Genomic DNA, 21,740 nt, shown 5'->3' on the forward strand with positions numbered 1-21,740 from the left:
AATGCTTTTGACAAATGACACAATCTTTCATGATAAAAACTTGCATCAAACTAGGAACAGAAGTGTCATTCGTCAATCTGATAAAGGGCATCTATGAAAAATCCAGTTAATACTAAATGGTACAGATTGAATACTTCCTCTGTCTGTTCTACTTCTAATCTACATTGTACTGAAGATTCCAGCCAGGATATTTAGCCACAAAAAAGAAATAACAGGCATCCCAATTGGAAGGGGAACAGTAAAACTACATTTGCAATTCACATGATCTTATATATAAAAAATCCTAAAAATCCACTAAAAAACTATTAGAATAAATGAGGTCCATTATATTATGAGACTTGTATACTAAAAACTATAAACCTGTTGAAAAAAGTTAAAGATGATCTAACTGAATGGAAAGATCCCATGTTCATGGATACAATTTAATATTGTTAAGAGGTGCTATTCCTCAAACTGACCCATAGAATGCTGCTACAAACACTGCTGTACATGTTTTTTTTTTTTTTTCCTGTGTTCTTCTGAATGCCCGGTTATGTACATATATCTCCACACTTTTTTTTTTTTAATTCCACTGTAGATAACATACAATGTTAGTTTCAGGTGTACAATATAGGGGTTCAATAGTTCCATATATTATTCAGTGCTCATCAAGATTAAGTGTACTCTGAATCCCCATCACCTATTTCACCCATCCCTCACCCCCACCTTCTCTCTGGTAACCATCAGTTTGTTCTCTACAGTTAAGAGTCTGGTTTTTTGGTCTCTTTTTTTTCCCTTTGCTCATTTGTTTTGTTTCTTAAATTCCACACAAGTGAAATCAGATGGTATTTGTCTTTCTCTGACTGGTTTATTTTGCTTAGTATCATACTCTCTAGCTTTATCCACGTTGCCATCTTGCAAATGGCAAGATTTCATTCTTTTTATGGCTGAATAATATATTCAAAATAATATTCCATTTTATACACACACACACCCGTCTTTTTTATTCATTCAGCAGTTGATGGGACACTTGAGCTGCTTCCATAGTTTGGCTATTATAAATAATGTTGCAAAAAAGATAGGGTGCATGTATCCTTTCAAATAGTGTTTTTGTATTTTTGGGTAAATACCCTGTAGTGTGACTATTGGATCACAGGGTAGTCCTATTTTTCATTTTTTGAGGAAACTCCATGCTATTTTCCGGAGTGGCTGCACCAGTTTGCATTCCCACCAACAGTGCAGGAGTACCCTTTCTCTCCATGACCTTGTCAATACTTGTCATTTCTTGAGTTTTTGATTTTAGTCATTCTGACAAGTATGAGGTGATATCTCACTGTGGTTTTGATTTGCATTTCCCTGTATATCTCCACACATTTTCCCCCCACACTTTTAATTACTATAAGTTTTATCTTATTTCCCGCATGGAGTTTCTCAAAAATTTCTGCACTCTTTTTGAGTATTGTTTCTTCTAGATGATTTTTTAAAAATCTTTCCAGAATTTTTGAAAAATATCATTTGGATTTGGTTTATGATCATACTGAATTCATAAGTTATTTAGATGTTTTATGTCTTTAGTGAAACTTTATGGCTTTCTTAACACTGATCTTCCATAGTTTTAGCTATATTTATTCCTGGCTATTGTATAGTTTTATTTGTGAGTACTATTTCTATGTCATATTTTTCTAATTGGTTATTGCTGATATATAGAAATACTATTGGCTTTTAGATGTTGATTTTGAATCTCACTTTACCAGACTCCTTAATTCTAGTAATTTTTCAGTTTATTCTCTTGAATATGCAAAGTATAGGGTTAAAATATCTGCAAATACTGACAGTGTTCTCCACTTATTTCCAACACTTAGACCTATATTGCTTTGTTTTTCTAGATTGGCTAAGACCTCACACACAATGCTAGACAATAATGGTGAGACCCAACATCCTTGTTTTGTTTCTGATGTTTAGGAGACAGCAGACATCTGAAATCTTAAGCTCTATAATAAATAGGAAAAATAACAGGATGTCATTTATCACTTCAAAATCTTTTCTTACAATTATAAAATTGTCTGTGTTTTTGAAAGTTCTGTCTGTGGATTCACCTGTAAAAGTGTACTTGTGTTAGTATTTTCCAAGAGATCATAAAAATGTTAAATACCATGACTCTACCATCTTTCTACTTCAAAGAAATATTATGTGGGGCACCTGGGTGGCTCAGTCAGTTGAGTGTCCAACTCTTGATTTCGGCTTAGGTCATTATCTCACAGTTTGTGACACTGAGCTCCTTGTTGGGCTCTGTGCTGACAGCATGGAGCCTGCTTGGGATTCTCTCTATCCTGCCTTGCCCTACCCCCATTCGCTCTCTTTCTCTTAAACTTAAAAAAATTTTTTAAAAGGAATATTATGTAACTGAAGTTAAAGAGTAAGACACCAAATTTTGACAGTAAATTTAATATAAAACGTTTTGTTTTATATGTATATTTGTATATATTCGTATACAATATGTACGAATATATGTATTTGTACATATTTGTATATTTGTAAATATGTATATTTATTTGCTTACAAATTCTCCTTGGTACATCAGGATATTACATTAACATTAAAGAATGTGCAGTGCTCTCCTCTAAGTGTGCTCTTTGATGTTTTAACAAAAGTGAGGTGGGGGGGGAGTGGGGTTGGAGACAAAAATAAGTCTGTAATAAGAAAGAACATAATTCTGGGGCGCCTGGGTGGCGCAGTCGGTTAAGCGTCCGACTTCAGCCAGGTCACGATCTCGCGGTCCGTGAGTTCGAGCCCCGCGTCGGGCTCTGGACTGATGGCTCAGAGCCTGGAGCCTGTTTCCAATTCTGTGTCTCCCTCTCTCTCTGCCCCTCCCCCGTTCATGCTCTGTCTCTCTCTGTCCCAAAAATAAATAAACGTTGAAAAAAAAAATTAAAAAAAAAAAAAAAAAAAAAAAAGAAAGAACATAATTCTTTTTCAGAATAAAAGGCAAACTTAAAATTGGTCCTACCATATAGAGCTGGAGGACAATTTTTCATTAGGTAGATCCTACCTCACTTACTGTGTTTTAAAGTATTTATTGCTCTCCATACTTTTCAGAAAGATATAATATATATAGGAAATGTATACCTAAAAAATTAATACAGCATTCTTTTTTTTTTAAAGGCAAAGCTGTTTTTTTTTAAGTTTTTTTTTTTTATGTTTATTTATTTTTGATAGAACACAAGGGGGGGCACAGAGGAGAGAGAGAAGGAGACACAGAATCTGAAGCAGGCTCCAGGCTCTGAGCAGTCAGCACAGAGCCTGACACGGTGCTTGAACCCACAGACCATGAGATCATGACCTGAACTGAAGTCGGTCGCCCAACTGATGAAGCCACCCAGGCGCCCCAATACAGCATTCTTGATGAAAATGTTAAGGATCAGGTGATCCTGCTATTTCGTTTTATATTTCTACCACACAAGTATTGGTATTGCTATTATTTTTGTATTGTTTTATTATTTTAACATTTGTTTTATTAATATTTTCACTGACAAATATTTTCAGCAATAAAATTTTAGTGTACATTTTTAATTTTTTTAAACTAGAAACTTAAGGATGAAAATGAAGAGTTTCACAGAAAAACAACTACCTTAGATTCAACAAATGTACTTCAAAGAAATAAAATTGAACACGAAATAAATTGACTTGGTTAAATTAATTACAACTGTTTTTTCTTTTCATTGGTTTCTTGTTTTGTGATAAGAAATTACTTAAAATATTGGCAATTATTCCACAGATAATGTGCATGTTTATTTACTGATATCTACTCATCTAGCTATAATTAAATTAAAAATTTTTGGTATATATTATGATATATTTCCCTAATTTAACATTATTTTCACTATTGTTAACTTTTGGCTCTTACATATTAATCAACTGCATATAAATGGAAAAAAAGTATATTAATTTTTTTCAAATTACCTGGACCAGAAGTGTTATTGGGCCACTTTTATCCACTTCTAGTATTTCACCATTCTTTGTGCCAACTAAAATATGACCGTGTCCTAATGATATGGCACGTATAGATGGGTTATCTTCCAAGAGAAGACCTGAAATGTTAAGTGGAGATATTCTTCTAGGTATAAAGTCACTAGAATACAAGGATGTACATATCGCAGATGATGCTACTTTGACAATGAAAATCACGTTACAAGGTTGCCTTTTCCTGTATTTTAAGTATGCTAATAAATGCACTGCATTTTCCCAAACCACTCAATTTACTAATCTCACAAGTACTACCTAGGAGTGCAGGGGTGGCTCAGTTAAGCGTCTGACTTGATTTCTGCTCACCTCATGGTGCAGTAGTGGTTCATGGGATCGGCCTCCCACGGCGGCTCGGTGCTGAGGGGGTGGAGCCTGTTTGGGATTCTCTCTTGCCCTCTCTCTCTGCCCCTCCCTTGCTACTGCTCTCTCTCTCTCAAAATAAATAAGTAAAAAAGTACCACCTATATATAATTATTATCCCAGCTCTCCTACTACTATTCCAATAACCGTTTCCTCTTATATTTGCCCCTCCTCATTCACATCCTTACTTTCTTAGAGCACCCACAATATTCCAGTCAGTACTTTTAATTCAATTCAAGATTGATGCTTTTCTGTCTACTATGTCCTAGGAAGGCTTCAGAGATATATTTGTAAACATAACAGGGCCAGCTCCTGCCCTCACAGAGCATATAATGCGGAAAACAGGCCCTGTGTGAGGAGCATAGTGAAACAGGAGCATAACATAAGGGAATTTTAGTTTTTTTGAGGGGATGGAAGGGAGATGGGAGTGGAAGCAATCATCCTAGAAGAAATAATGTTTGATATTTGAAAAATGAGTATATTGTCAGATAATTGGAAGGGGCAAGAGGGAAGAGAAGGGCAAATTCTAGGCAAAAGCTATAGCATATAGAAAGGCCTGGAGGTCACAGAGAATGTGGTGTAATGCCTTAATACACTGAGAGCAAGGGTAAAAGGAAGGGCCTGCAAGGATACACAGGCAAGGTCAACAAAACACGAACATGAAACAAAATGCCAAGCTTGAACACAAATTCCTGACTGATCGTAAATGTGATGCCCATGTGGGCAATTTTCTTTGAAAAATTAAAAATGATAAAATTATCACTAATAATCTTGCATTTGGCTAACACTTTACCATCTGTGTCACAGAAAATAGATTATGAAAGGACAGCAATGATTCTGGCACCCAGTTAAACAGCTTTTCCCATTGAATTCTGATGCCTATCTAGTAAAGATGGAAAAATATATTCCGTGTGCTCCACCTCAGTGGCCATGTATGTTAATGAGCAATTAACCTTTTACTGCTCAAATTAAATTAAATCTCAAATCACCTTTAGATCCTGGTGCCAAAGCGGCTCTTTTTATAGCATAGGTCTTGAGACATCTTTCAAAGGAGTCATCCCAAAGAGCTACTACCCCATCTTTTCCTCCAGTTACAAATCCCTTTGAAAGTAAAAGCTTCAAGTTAATAAAGATCTAAATATTGAAAAAAATAACTTTATGTTGCAAACCTCTAGAGGAAAGAACATTTACAGCTAAAAATTACAGCTTACAAATTAGCATAAGAATCTATTATGTTTTTTATACATCAACATGAAAACTACAAAAATATTTACAGTAACACTAAACATTCTACTTTTAGGACAGGACTTTAAGAGCAAGGTTTGTAATTTGGAACCATAAGGTAACTACCACTTTTAGCAAGATACATATATTCTCTTGGATGCTTCATAATCCCATCCTTCAAAAAGAGAGGATAAGAACAGTAGTTACCTCACAGGATATGGTGATAATAAAGCACTTAAGCCATTGTTGACACACAGGAAGAGATTAAGAAGTATTGAGTTAAAACTGTTTTTTAATAGCAGACCTATTTCACTCTGTGTTCAGAAGTTTGAAAGAGGAATAAAAGAAGGTAGAAAGGCTCTAGTTTACAGATTATTACTGGGTGGCTCAGCTCCGCAGAAAGGCAACACTCCTTTACTTGTGAAAATGCTCTACAATCCATGATCAAATTATGTTTAATGTAAAAATATCTTCAGGATACTTACTTTTTCCAATGCATGCATACTAAACACTGGCCCATCATGTGCTTTAACTGTTTTTACAAGAAAGACATCTCTCCAGATACACACGTCTCCTGTGGATGTTCCAGAAAAAGCCATCTCTTCAGTCCATCCATATACTGCACACATCATCGTGTCATTTTTCCCCAGTGTGCCCACGTAGCCTTTTCTTCCAATCAATCCTCCCCCTGGTTCATAAAAAAATATCACAGAAGTACCACTTTTAAAATGTATAAAATGATAAAATTTCTTTCCTACTGTAAATGTTTAAATAGAGACTTAAAAAGAAAAATATAAGTCTCTCAATCAGCAACTTGCCTGGCTGAGACAGCCACACCCACAGCACCTTTTAGGCCATAGTTTTTTGGATAAAAACATACATGCTAAGTTGGCTTTAATCAGTCCTTAGCACTTTTGGTTGGTTTTCAAAATTTTTTATTAGGACATATTTAAGAAAACAAGAGAGTACCAAAAAACCTCAATACAATGAATGTATGTATATCCCCTAACAACCTACATAAAATTGTAAAAACAACGAAAACATGATGCCAATCCCATCTCCCTTTTTCACCCCTTACTACTGTGAAAGTGATGTTGACTATTCTCATGCATTCCTTTAAATTGAGTGGTTTGGGAAAATGCAGTACATTTATTAGCATACTTAAAATACAGGAAAAAGCAACCTTGTAATGTTTATTTTTACTACTTATTTGTAAATTCTTAGGCAATGTTAGATTATCCATGTTTTAAGATTTTCTATAATACCATCCTGTGTGTACCGTGAACAACAGTGGTTTGTCCTGAACAACAGTGGTTTGACCTGTGTACAAGTCTATTTTTACACAATACTTTTCAATACAGTCCAATAAATGGATTTTCTTTCTTTACAATGTTTATTAAAAATTTTTTTTAATGTTTATTTATTTTTGAGAGAGAGACAGACAGACAGAACATGAGAGGGGGAGGGACAGAGAGTGAGGGAGACACAGAATCCGAAATGGGCTCTAGGACCTGAGCTGTCAGCACAGAGCCCGACACGGGGCTCGAACTCACAAACCACAAGATCGTGACCTGAGCCTAAGTTGGATGCTTTAACTGATTCAGTCACCCGGGCACCCCAAAATGTTTACTTTTGAGAGTGAGAGTGTATGTGCACACATGTGGGGTAGGGGCAGAGCGAGAAGGAGAGAGAATCCAAAGCAGGCTCAGCACAGAGCCTGACATGGGGCCTGATGTCATGCACTGTGAGATCATGACCTGAGCCAAAATCAAGAGTCAGATACTTAACCAACTGAGCCACCCAGGGGCATGCGTTATGATTTTCTTAACATTTTCTTTGCTCCAATTCACTTTGTTGTAAAATTATACTACATAATATACTTTATAAAATATGTGTTAATTGATGGTTTATGTCACTGGTAAAGCTTTGGGTCAAGAGTAGGCTATGAGAAGTATTTGGGGAGTCAAATATTATATGCAGGGTCAGCACCCTAACCTCCCATGCTATTCAAGGGTCAACTATATTCCTTTGCAACTTGCTTTTATCACCAACAATCTGTACTGGAGTTTTATATATGTTGATTTGTACATCTAGAAAATGCATTTTTGTAACCCTGTAAGCATTCCATTATATGAACATAACCGTCCATCCATTTTCCTATTAATGGGCACTTGAGTTGCTTCCAAGCCTTTGCTATTGAAAACAACACTGCTTTAAACATTCTTGTAAAGGCCTCTTCTATGCAAGTACAAGAGATTCTCTAGGAATGCCCAGGAATGACCACAGGGTATTCACAAAAGGGAAAGCATATAAATGAGAGGGATCATCTGTTGCCAAACTATTTTACAAAGTTGAGGCACTAATTTACACTCCCATTAATAGTGAAAGGAGTTCTTGTTGCTTCCCACCTTTCAGGAATATTTGGTATTGTTAGACTGGGGGATATGAAATACCAACTGAATTTTACTATGGTTTTAATGTGCATTTCTCTGATTATTTTTTATCATATTTTCCTATTTTTATTGGCCATTCATTACCTATTGATATCTTTTGCCCAATTTTTTTCCCAATTGAACTTATTCATTCATTCAGGAAATATATATGCCAGGCACTATTCAAGGCACTGGGGGTAAAGTTATGAACAAAAGAGACAACAAACTCCCTGTTCTCATGGAGTTTCCTGGTGAGACAGTCAATAAATACAACAAATAAGCAAAATGTGCAGTATGTTAACAGATGATGATGGGTGCTATGTAGAAAATGTGAGCATAAACGGGAGATAAGAAATGGGAGAGGCCCGTTTTAAGTAGGGTGGTTAAGAAAGGCCTCACTGGGAAGGTAGAAGTTAAATGAAGGAGGTAGCAAGAGCAAGCCATGCAAGAAGAGGGTTTAAGGCAGAGGGATCACCAAGGGCCCAATGCAGGAATGTGACAAGAACCTTCAAGGAACAGCTATAGAGGTCAGTATGGTGTCGCAAAGAAAATAAGGGAGGAAGTAATGGGAGATGGGGTCATAGAGGTCAAAGGCAGCATTACAGGCCATTGTAAGGATTTACATTTTACTCTACATGAGATGGGAAATGGTTACTGGAATGAAATCTGGCATATCATGTATTAATAGGTTCATTCTGATTTCTGGGTTGAGAGTAAATCAGAGAACAGCAAGGAAGAAAGGAGTCAGATGTCTATTTCAATCATCTGGGCAAATGATAAAGGTGGCATGGACCAGGGTGGTTGGATGGAAGGTGATGAAAAGTGGTCATATTCCATATGGGGTGCCTGGGTGGCTCAGTCAGTTAAGTGTCCGACCTCGACTCAGGTCACGATCTCACGATTCAAGAGTTTGAGCCCCTCATCCGGCTCTGTGCTGACAGCTCGGATCCTGGAGCCTGTTTCAGATTCTGTGTCTCCCTCTCTCTCTCTCTGCCCTTCCCCCTGGCCCATGCTCGGTCTCTCTCTCTCTCTCAAAAATAAATAAACATTGGGGCGCCTGGGTGGCGCAGTCGGTTAAGCATCTGACTTCAGCCAGGTCACGATCCTGCGGTCCGTGAGTTCGAGCCCCGCGTCGGGCTCTGGGCTGATGGCTCAGAGCCTGGAGCCTGTTTCCAATTCTGTGTCTCCCTCTCTCTCTGCCCCTCCCCCGTTCATGCTCTGTCTCTCTCTGTCCCAAAAATAAATAAACGTTGAAAAAAAATTAAAAAACAAAACAAAACAAAAAAACATTAAAAACAATTTTTAAAGATAATAAATAAAAAATAATTTTTTTAAAAAGTGGGCATATTCCAAATGTATTCAGAAGACTGACTTTTTTTTTTTTTTTAATTTTTTTTTCTCAACGTTTATTTATTTTTGGGACAGAGAGAGACAGAGCATGAACGGGGGAGGGGCAGTGAGAGAGGGAGACACAGAATTGGAAACAGGCTCCAGGCTCTGAGCCATCAGCCCAGAGCCTGACGCGGGGCTCGAACTCCCAGACCGCGAGATCGTGACCTGGCTGAAGTCGCGCTTAACCGACTGCGCCACCCAGGCGCCCCAAGACTGACTTTTTTTAACAAGGCAGTCAGAGTTGTTAGTGAACTTGTAAGAATAACTAAGTGGACTCATGAGGGGGAAAAATAGGTCAGAATTCCCTCAAGGGAAAGAAGAAGATAAATTGCAAAGTAAACATTTAAACAATGGTCTAAAGGTGTTAAAGTACATAGATAAGAAGAGAAATTGATTAGCAACTCAAGGGTCGAGTTGAAGGAAGGTTTTTGTTTGGTTTTATTTATTTAAGATAGAAAAATAACCCCACATTTGTATGCCGAAGAGAAAGAGTAAGAGGGAAAAGTGAGGCTGCAGGAGAGAAAGGGAAGAAGGGCTGCAGTGACGTCCACTGAACACGTAGCAGTGGAATTCCGTCTAGGAGCTGCCTCAACTCTGGCTAGCTCCTCAAGGTGAGAAGGTAGGGCTCTCCAGAAGGAGAACACACTAGGACCTATGTGTCATGGGGAGGAGTAAGACTGACCATGGTTCCCCCAGCCCGAACTGCCAGGCCCTTTCACTACAGCAAGTTGATCTTGGAGAGAATATCTCCAGTTAATGGCAACTGGGTATAAAACAGGGTAGGAGTTTTCACTCTTGTTCTGTTAAGTACTTATATAATATTCTTGATTTTATCCCTGGGCCTAGAAAGTCTAAAATATTTGCTATTTCTCCATTTACAGAAATAGTCTGCCACTCCTGGTTTAGATAATAATCAACTGGGTTTTCTGACAGGCACAGCATAACATATTCCTATTGTACCAGGTCATCATTGCACTCAAAAAACTCTTGGTGGCTCCCTGCCCCTACCAACCATGAAACAGAGCTCAAATTCCTTCGAGGACAGATTAATAATTCATAAGTTGAAATTCTCAAAGCCTAGATCTGAGACAGGAGGTCAGAGCTCCCTTTTAGACTCAGGCCTACGCCAGGACTACTTAATTTACATAAAGCTATGCATTTAGAGGATTAGCACTTACTCCAATGAATAACGTGGTTACTTATTTCTCACTTGGCTAGAGAACTCCATGGATCAGAACCCCAAAAGTGAGGAAGGCTGGAAGGCACATCAAAGTTTTAACATTTACCCATATGGTTGTTTCAGGTCTACTATATGACTAATGAAACTTAAGGAAAAAGTTATTCAATTGTAAATCTCTTCATTCCGAAACTATTTACTTTAAGCCTCTTTTTTTTTTAATTTTTTTTTTAATGTTTATTTATTTCTGAGACAGAGAGAGACAGAGCATGAGTGGGGAAGGGGCAGAGAGAGGGGGACACAGAATCTGAAGCAGGCTCCAGGCTCTGAGCTATCAGCACAGAGCCCGATGCAGGGCTCGAACTCACAGACTGTGAGATCATGACCTGAGCCGAAGCCGGATGCTCAACCGACTGAGCCACCCAGGCGCCCCTTTAAGTTTCTTATTTCAAAGAAATTTACAAAGGTTTTTGGTTTTTTCCAAGACAGAAATAATAAGTACTACTTGTTTGGTATTTGCAATTCCAAGTAAATAAGATACTCTAAAATTTTGTTTAAATATATAGGAATGAAAATGTGAAAATACTTCTTTTTATTATGTAAATGTATATACACTATGATCTGATGAGTTTCTGATAAAGTAGAAAATCCAAGTCTGAAAACCAATTCACGTTCTATGTAGTTTACAATTTGAAAGTAACCTGAACTTGGGAAATGTCCTCACTAAGACTGTTCTTTTCTTAGATAGGTTTTATTTCTATTATTCATGTATTTTATCTGTAAGGTTTAAGTGGGCTGAGACTTAGATATCAAACTGGTGGAATTTATAAGTATACTACTTATACTACTAGTTTATTTAGAAAGGAGACATTTTTTATTTTAAAATGCAAACTTATTTCACAGCTGCTAATCTACAGTTACAAATGACTCAAGCAATACGATTTTCTGCTTCTGTATCATTTTATAGCATATAAAGAATTTTTACAAAATTTTTCATTTTCAGTTTATACTAAAAAATATGTGTTTAGCAGAAGAAAGGAGTTTGGACATCACTTGATTCATCTCATAAGTTAAACCCTTTAGAAAATATGAATACTACATCAATGTAGTCAATAAATACAATAAAAACAATCTTCTATTTGTTTATAATATATCAAGACAATTGTGAATCACTTAAAAAAACATTTTGGATAATTTTAGATTTTCATAAAAGATTCAAGGGTAACAGAATTCTTGAGTTTAACATCTTACATACTATAGACTATTTGTCAAAACCAAGAAACCAACATGTTTAATGCATTTCTATTAACTGAACTCCAGACCTCATTCAGAGTTCACCTGTTTATCCACTAATATCTCCTTTCTGTTCCAGGGTCCAATCTCAGATACTGCATTGTACTTAGCTAAATCACTTTTAAAAGTAATAATTTCTTGTTTCAAAGGAGTAAAAAGAAGAACTTCCTTACCTGCTCTACGCCAAAACTTCACGTGTTTAATTCCAGCTGTAATTAACTTATCAGGCACGTAGGGGTTCATCTTTACAACAAAAATCTTATCTTTACTTCCTCTGAAAAAAAAAAATGTTTTAACTCTGAAGATAAATCTTTCCTATAAGAATCTTTTGCCTAATCCATACCCTACCTTGATTACTCCATTACTGAACCTTTGACCCACTTATCTCTCAGGTTTGGGCTATATAATCATGAATTTGCACATTTGCTGTTCTGTCATAATTTTAATTTCTTAACTCTTCTCAACGGAATTTTAAGAGATAGGAACAGTGTGAAGAGAACTTTTGAATAGCACTTACTATAGTACTGTGCATAGGGAACTGTGGCATGAATCAGTTAAAGAAAAAACTTTTATAATACTTTGTTATAGTTTAACATAGCCATTCCAAACACAAAGTTCCTCTTAAATTATTTTTTATTTGGCCATTATCTATGTGCTGAAAGAAGCATTTAACTGTATTTTTAAAGTGCTTTAATGTCTCATTTTAAGGAGTAAGACATTAAAAAAATAATCTCTGACACTGTTGACTATTTCCTCCTTTAAAGCAATTGTTAATATTTTTTATTATAAAATACACACTCATAGTAGAAAATTTAGAAAATGGAAAATGTAACAGAAAATAAAAATAATCTCTAGCTTCTTTATGATATAGATGTGTATGTTTCATCCTTCAAATATATGCTATGAGCATTTCCAATGGCTATATAATAGTTTATCATACAACAGAATTCACTCTACCTATAAATGCAGAGTTTTAGATAATAGCTACTTCCAATGTCTTACTACAGTTACAGTAAAAGTAGGTACACAAGGGATAAACCTACAAATGAATCCTTAATTTGTCTTTTTACCATGATTATACTATTTATTCAATGGTAAGAAAGATGGTAGCAATTTAAAAAAGGTTACATGTTTGATTTCAAAACTGTTTTAATTAAAAAAAATTTTAAGTGATTTCAGTACTTTGCCAATATGATATCAAGTTTTTCCCCCACCTTGCTACTGAAAGTTTCTCTCCTTTCTTCCAGTCCCACAGCACAATAGTGTGGCTATCATCTATTCCAACTGAAGCCAAACGTTTCCCATCCGCTATAAAAATGAATCAGAGAGACACTGGCCATTAACATTCAGAAGATAAAAAACATTCAGTACATGTTCTGAAACCACAGTACTATATTTAAAATTTTATAAAATGATGTTAAATGTTAGGCATGCAAATATATAGCTATAAAATAACCAGAATTTGTAAGCAAGGAAAGAGTAATTTCTCAATGCATCTAAACATTGTTATTTTTCTCTGGCCTCATTTCCAGGTTAGGATGGGGAGGAGGTAGATAAGTGGAAAAAAGAGATTTTAAATGAAAAGAAAAAATTAAGAAAGAAGGAAAGATTTACTTCAATTAAATTTACTGTAAGAACTCTATTGTGATATAACAACTCCTAGGGATTATGAAAATTAACTGAATGAAAAAGATGTAGGTTACAACCTCGTACTGTCATTAATATGACCGTTTGTAGTGAAGGTCAATTATATTAGTTGTTACTATTATCAAACAAGTAATGAATGTATTACACAAATGACTGAACTAAGTCAGTCATGCTGACAGGTGTGCACATGTTTATAGGCTGCAAAGGCCCAAACTACAATTAAACATTTACCACCCTGCCACTTTTTGCAAACCTCAATTAGTTCGTTATCACTACCTGTGAAATTTCTCTTGCTGACTCCCTTGTTTGCCATTAATCTTCTTGTTTCTTGACATTCAGCATGTCCCTAAAGGCATATTTACACTTCCCCCCAATAATTCACTCTCATTTCAGTTGGAGCAGCAGAAGGCACAAATTTGCCGTTTCTTGAAATAAAATCCTCTATTAATGGCATTTCTCCCCTCTCCCCAATCCACATCCTAGCTTTCATTATAGATCTACATGCAGTTGTTAAAGTGTAAAATATAAAGCAAAGAGCTAAAATGGTCTCAAATTATTCTTATAAGATAGCCTGGAATTATCACTTTGTAGAAATGCTAGAAAACAAGTATCTCAGTATTCACCTCTTTCTTTCTTAGCTTTCACCCTAAACATTTTCAGTTTACTCTGTGGCTAAAAAATATTAAGTGAGACTGGGGTTTTCCCAAAGCAAGAGGTACATAGAGTGAGCAGTAATTCAGATGGTTTTAGATGTTATACAAACATTTTCTGTTTTAACAGAAACATATTTATATTAATTGGTATTAAAAATAACACTCGTTAAATTATAAGCTAGCCCGCAAACCCACATTCTCTGCCCTGACTGGTTAGGACAATAGCATGTACATTTGAAAACAACTGTATAGGGGCGCCTGGGTGGCTCAGTCGGTTAAGCGTCCGACTTTGGCTCAGGTCATGATCTTGCGATTCATGGGTTCGAGCCCTGCTGACAGCTCGGATCCTGGAGCCTGCTTCAGATTCTGTCTCTCCCTCTCTCTCTCTCTGCCCATCCCTGCTTGTGCTGTCTCTCAAAAATAAATAAATGTTAAAACAACTGTGTAGGTCATAGCTACATGACAAGTTTAAGCAACACTGATTTCAACTATAATGCTATATATCACCTCTGCATTTTAACCATTCTTACTGAGACAGAAAACAGCCTTACCTGAGAAATCAACAGCACAGACACCATATTGGTGGCAGCCCTTTAATACTGACAATGGTTTAACGGTCTCTGTATCCCATATGTGAATTGAGGGATCCCTACCTACCTACAATAGAAAGAATTATAAAAGTCATACAATTAAATTTTTTATTTTCATATGTATTAAAAGGAAATAAAATGGGATTTTACAGTCTTATTTGTTATGGGCATTTATCAAATAAAAAATATAAAGCAGATTGTATATGTGACTGACATTTCTTTCTTACATTTGGTAAAATGCTAATGAGGCTAAGCTCAGTGTTTCTAGGACTGTTCTGTGTGACTCACAAATCTTATCCTATACTTCATCAATAAAGATAATTCTCACTGAGCACCTATAGTTAGCTGTATTGCCATGCTAGAACAACAAGCACTAAGACATTCAGGTAAATTTTGCAGACTCAATAGGAAAACACGACATTTTCAGTTAAATCAGAATATCTGGTAACAGATACTTAATGAAGAGGAAAGGCTGTAAAGAAATGGAAGAGAGGATACGTGACCTGGCCTTCAGAAAGTGCACTCTCAGATAAAAAGAGAAGAAAGCAAGTACATTCTAGGCTAGGATAATGCTATAAACAAAGATACAGAGATACTTAAACAAGTACTTAAAACAAAGTACTTAAACAAAGTACTAAGCAGTTAAGACTCTGAATAGATGCTATCACTTAGGTTTTTACTTGGTTTAGACGTTCACTGATGCACAGGTAAACTATCAATTTGTAATTATTCTCTTAGACTCCAGTGATCACTTTTAACTACAAGGATAAAGAGCTAGAATAGCTTTGCCTGTAAAGGCAACTCCTGAAATAAAGGATATAGCTGCCAATTATTATTAATTTTGAGACTGATTTTATATAAAGACATAACAAATAACAAGACTGCCATCAGCCAATATTTCACTGAAGTTTTTCAGCCAAACGTTCCCACGGACCATTAAGTCTTCTGTTTAACTTCCGTAGAGTTTGACACTTTTGATAATTTCACAGTAGCACTGTCTCCTGGTTCTTTGATCTCCTGGACTCTTACTAATGAGTTTCCTTCACAATTTCATTACCTGTCCCCTAAATATAAACTCCCCCAAAATTCTGTCTTTAATATTCCAGTCTTTTCATTCTACATTTTTGCCTTGGGGTGTCTCACTTTCAGTTTCAATGGTTAAATCAACAAATGACTCCCAAATTCTACTTTCTAATATTAAACTCTTCTTCTGAATTTAAGACTTACATTTCCAATTGCCTATTGGACATCTCACATGGAAATGATGATGATGATGATGGCAAAGGCTAACATTTACTGAGAACTGACTTATGTCCTAGAAACTGTTCTAAACGTTTTCCAAGGATGGACTCATGTAACAATCAGCAATTCTAAGAGATAGGCAATGACAATATCCTTATTTTAAAACATATAGAGACTAAGGCATAGAGAGGCTAGGTTATTTTCCCACAGCTAATAGGTGGAGAAGCTTGAATAACACCATGTTCAGTGCTGGCGAAGATAAAAGAGTGAGTACTATTAGGGCACATGTGGGGCATGGCAGTCAGGGATGAGGGGAGAGGTTAGGCAAGTTTTTAGATGTTACCTAAGTTTTTTTAAAAAAATTTTTTTTTTCAACGTTTATTTATTTTTGGGACAGAGAGAGACAGAGCATGAACGGGGGAGGGGCAGAGAGAGAGGGAGACACAGAATCGGAAACAGGCTCCAGGCTCTGAGCCATCAGCCCAAAGCCTGACGCAGGGCTCGAACTCACGGACTGTGAGATCGTGACCTGGCTGAAGTCGGACGCTTAACCGACTGCGCCACCCAGGCGCCCCAAATGTTACCTAAGTTTTAAAAGGAATAGGAAGTGGATGAAGTTGGAGGACTGAACAGAAATAGAGGGTAAGAATTTTCCAGAGGAGGCAACTAAGTAAAAGATGTGAAGCAGTATTATACATAGACAAATTCTAAATAGCTCAAAAGACAGGAGCATAGTTTACCAGGAAATAATTGGTAAGAGATAAAAAGAGGAGTCTGGGGGGCGCCTGGGTGGCTCAGTTGGTTAAGCATCTGACTTCAGCTCAGGTCATGATTTCATGGTTCATGAGTTTGAGCCCTACATCTGGCTCTGTACTGACAGCTCAGAGCCTGGATCCTGCTTCGGATTCTGTGACTCCCCCTCTGTCTGCACTGCCTCCCCCTGCTTCTCATTCTCTCTCTCTCTCTCAAAAATAAACATTAAAGAAAATAAATTAAAAAAAAAGAGGAGTCTGGAGTTGGCCTAGGTTAAATATCTTGAGCTACATGCTAATGAACTTACACATTAGCTTAAAAGCTACTGATAAACACAGAAGAAAAGAAAGATTATTAGTGGATTGAGAAAATGGTTAGGGGGAAAAATCTGAAGATGTAAAACTAGTTGGTTGGTTATAACAACAGATTAGAAATTATGAAGCAAAGAACGGCCAGCAGAGATAAGGTAAAATACAAAAACAAAACAACAAGGCACAGATGTAGTCATGGTAGAGAACTAAGCTATATTCAGGGCAAATCTTGGATGCAGTTCTGGGACTGACTGGCTCTATTGGGTGAAGAGAACAAGTCAGATTCTTGGGCTTAGGCAACCAGGCTAATTTAACGTCACGCTCTAAGTAGGAAATACCAGGATAAGCAGGTTTGAAAGGAAAGCTGAATCTCATTTATCTCCATTTTGGACATGCTGAATCTGAGCTACCCACAAGATATCTAAGTGAGTGTGTTTTAGGTAAATTTTTAGTGAATTGTATATTCCTCCAACTCATATTAGATTGTGAGCTCTTGACAGTGGCAGCCGCCGAATTATCTTCGTGTTTCCCCAAGACATTTAATGCTTTCAAATAAGAAGCACTCAACAGATTTGAATTAAAATTTTAAAATTAGGGTATAGTCAACACATTCAAGTTGTCAGGTAATATTCTTTCAGTTTCTTTCACCTCCAATTACAATCACAGTTCATGACAAAGGAGCATTACTTGTACTCTACTCCAACAAAACACCATTTAGATTTGTCATCTAAATTTCAAAGCCCTCAGATAAAACACTTCAGAAATACTTTTACTTTTGATATATTTTTTTCATTTTTAACAATTTTAAGAAACATTTATTTTAAAAGTCTGTAATTATAGAAATGAGACTGGCTGGTTGAAATGTAATACAGGAAAGAAGCGGAAAGCACTGGGAGAAATAGGGAAGGCAGTGTAAGCCTGTGCCTTGGGAGAAAGAATTGGACTCTGCAATGCCTAAAGCAGAGTACTGTTGTTCAAGTGAAGCCAGAAGCAAAAGACCTATGGCTTGATGGTGAAGGAAACCAGAATATATCACCCCAAAATATGCCTCTCTGACACAGAAATTATTTTCAGCCGAGGGCAATAAACAGCCCCCCCAAACTCCACCTCCTTTTCTGCATAAATGCGATATATAGATATACACATATTTGTATACATATAATAATTATACATATATGTGTGTATATATATATGTGTGTGTGTGTGTATATATATATATATATGTATATATACACAATTTTTTCAACTATATTGAGATACATTTGACATTATACAACCGGTTGATTATGTAAGTTCTCCCTTTACTGGAGACAGACTCAGCCCAGAGACAGCACAAGAGGAATCCAAAGAAACTTTACTCCAGGAGTTTCATCCTATATATACCTTCCCACAGCCTGTGGCCCTTAGAAGCCTAAAACTGCTTTCCTTTGTCCTGTCATTTCTTTAAGAATCTGCTGTTTTCTATACAAGGTGGAAATATAAGCCACCATTCTGAGTTACTTTGGTTTAGATTTCTCCAACGTGATATGCACTACACCTGTTAATAAACTTTTTGTTCTTCTTTTTTACATTGATTTTTTTGTTAAAGAGCCCCAGCTGAAAATCTAGGACGTCTAGACTTAAAATTGTGCCTCCCCTACAGTAGGTATCCAGGGATGTCCTGTGGGCATAATGACTTTTAATTTAATCTAACTTGAATTCTCTCCAATCCCAGAATCATGGTAGCAAATGACCAGTTTTTATACAGCTTTCATTAGAGTACTGCCAGAACAACTTAACACTGAAACTCCTTGCCAAATGCAATGGGTAAATAATTGTGCTTTAAGAGGAATCTTTTACATAAACTAAAGGTAAAGATAAACAGTGCCCGTGAGGACCTCACCAATCCTTTTAATTAGTTCTCCATCATGCCCCTAAGATTTGAATACTTCAGGCTACTCACAGTTTTTTAAATAAGCTGTGTTTTGTGGGATTTTTGCCCCACTTTTCCAAATAACATACTTGGAATACTTTCTCCAACCTCCCCAGTCAGGTAAACTGCTCAGTGCAAATGTCATCATCTCCATGAAGGTTTCCCTGATTCTATTAGGCATAATTAATCAGTCCTTTGTTACACTGCAAAAGGAATTTATGCATATCTCCTCATTAGTGGTTCTCAGCAGGGGTCCATCTTTGCCTCCCAGGAAACATCTGACATTGTGGAGACATTTTTGGTTACCACAATTGGGTGGGTGGTGTTAATAGACATCTAGTGAGTAGATGTAGCCAGGGATGCTGCTAAACATCCTGCAATACATAGGATTACACTGTACGTGACAATGCAACTATTCTCACAACAAAGAATTAGCTGGCCCAAAATGTCAATAGTGTCAAGGTTAAGACACCCGGCTTTATTTACACTTATAACCTTGTATCACGACTTTTCTTGCATGTATGCCTTCCCCCTCAGAATATGAATGTTTACCATGGCAAGACCATGCCTTATTTATCCTTATATTCCCAGCACAGCACATTTCCTGGTACACAGCATGTGCTCTATGAATGTTTTTGAAGAAATGGAAGAAAGGAGGGAGGAAAAAGGAAGGAAAGACTGAGCAAGAGGGAGGCACAAACGAAGGGAAGGAAGACAGGGGAAAGAAGAAAGGAAGAGTGTTCTCTGCTTTCAGGAAAGCTCTACAGAGTGATGCAAGTTGCTGACCCCCACACCTCAATGTATCCTAGAAAGTATATTTACACACAGTTTAAAAAGCCAGACAGACTAAGGGAGGTTTAAGCTTTACCATTTATTAGCTCTAAGATCTTTCAGAAAATTATTTAATTTCTTCAAACCTAAATTTCCTCATTTGTAAGTGGAAATGGTTTCCCTGTAAAAGAGGTGACAAGAGTGAAATAGGTTGATCTCTGAACAACGTGGGGGTTCAGGTGTCAATCCCCGCACAGTCCAAAATCCACGTATAACTTTTGACTCTCAAAAAACTTAACTGTTGACCAGAAAGAAGCCTTATTGACAACATAGTCAGTTAACAGGTAGTTTTATAAGTTACATGTGTTACGTACTATATTCTTAGGACAAAGCAAGCTGGAGAAAAAATGTTAAGAAAATCATAAGGAAAACACATTTACAGTACTGTGAAAAATCTACACGTAAGTGGAGCCATGCAGTTCAAACTTGTGTTGTTCAAGGGTCAACCGTATATACTAAGAAACTAGTAAGGTGCTTACATATAGAAAGAATGTATAAACATCACCCTTTTCCTCCTTCTCTAAGAATACCCACATAGAGAAATATCAGTCAAAACTTTTCTCAGTCTTCTATTTCAACATTTCTACTTTGTACTTTGGTAAACCTGAATGGTTACTATCATGGTTGTAAAACAAAAATGTAGTCATCCTGTTTGTCACAGAACATTTATTAATTTCATTATTTTAGCTAACTCAACTTAAAGAAGATTTCTAGTCTTTATGCTGCTATGTTTACTCTACTAATTAAAAAACATATATCCAGACAGGAGGATGACAAGCCAAAACTTTTAGTTCCAAATAAAAAAAGAAAAAATCAAAACAATAAAACTCTAAGGAAAACAGTAGGAAAAAATTGGGGGTAAATTTTATTTGTAAAGAATTCTTTATTCTTCATTTCCTAGAATACAAGAGAGATTTTTTTTAAAAAGTGGACTAACCTAACTGTAAACCCAAACAAAGGTCTAACATATCTGGCCTATTGCCATATAGTCTTTCAAAGGCCTTACCTGGCCTGTTGCCACATAGTCTTTCAAAGGATGAAGAGCCAGGCAAAGAATATCATCATCATGACCCAGGTAAAAGCGCTGTGTGTTCTGTTGCCGATTATAAATGACACCCACTGCTGCGACATGGTACACAATCTCACCAATTTGAGTATAAAAAAGGTTACTTCGACAGTCATAACCTCTGTAACTGAATATAGAAAACATATCACATAAAATTAACATTAGACTTATATCTGGTCAATATGGACTATACAGAGAAGAAATAGGTACCTTTTAGGTCAATTTCCAGTTTTACAAGATACTACACAACTAAAACAAAATACAAGCATCTCAAATTCCATAAACGTTTATGAACTGTTCTGATTACAAAAAGCTAAATCTAAGATATAATACTGAATGAAAAAGAAAGGTGCAGAAAAGTATATGTAGTATACTACTATTTGCATGATACTAAATTTGTGTACCATTAAACAAAAGCTGTTACTTTTTTACGAGTGAAAGGGAAGAAAATGCCCTTGGAAGGTGAAAAATGATGGCTGGAAGGGCAGAGCTGGGAAGATTTTCTTTCTTGTTTTTGGTTTTTTGAATATCTAATTGGTTTTATTAAAAGATTCATGACTCAGTATCCCACCTAGCAAGTAGAGGGGAGCTCCCTGGGAAAAGGATTTTCAAAATGTACCCTTCTGTACACATTGTTGAATCATGAGTATACCCCAAAAATGTTCAAACAATTCTAAAATATTATAAACATCCAGAAAAAATAGCTGAATCTTTTTTAAATAGTCAATATAATTCCATTTATAGCAACCCTTCTTTTGTGCTTCAAAGAAACTCAATATATAACTACAAAGAAATACTGCCTATTTTAACACCAGAGATACAATATTCTTACTAAATGAATCCTTTTTCAAATTC

General features: G+C 36.3%; 1 protein-coding gene across 6 annotated transcripts in view; it reads right to left on the minus strand.

Moving 5' to 3' along the window:
• The window catches only part of EML5 (EMAP like 5), a 185,316-nt gene that overhangs the window by 78,974 nt on the left and 84,602 nt on the right, over positions 1-21,740 (minus strand). For all 6 annotated transcript variants that reach the window (XM_043556797.1, XM_043556796.1, XM_043556798.1 and 3 more), the window contains 7 exons: positions 20,826-21,012; positions 14,732-14,837; positions 13,095-13,188; positions 12,054-12,154; positions 6,072-6,274; positions 5,352-5,463; positions 3,940-4,067 (listed from right to left, as the gene is read on the minus strand). In XM_043556797.1, coding sequence (XP_043412732.1) covers positions 3,940-4,067; positions 5,352-5,463; positions 6,072-6,274; positions 12,054-12,154; positions 13,095-13,188; positions 14,732-14,837; positions 20,826-21,012 — 931 coding nt within the window. The remainder of the gene's footprint in view (positions 1-3,939; positions 4,068-5,351; positions 5,464-6,071; positions 6,275-12,053; positions 12,155-13,094; positions 13,189-14,731; positions 14,838-20,825; positions 21,013-21,740) is intronic.

This window comes from Prionailurus bengalensis, chromosome B3 (assembly GCF_016509475.1).
Source record: "Prionailurus bengalensis isolate Pbe53 chromosome B3, Fcat_Pben_1.1_paternal_pri, whole genome shotgun sequence".
NCBI classification, from domain to species: domain Eukaryota; kingdom Metazoa; phylum Chordata; class Mammalia; order Carnivora; family Felidae; genus Prionailurus; species Prionailurus bengalensis.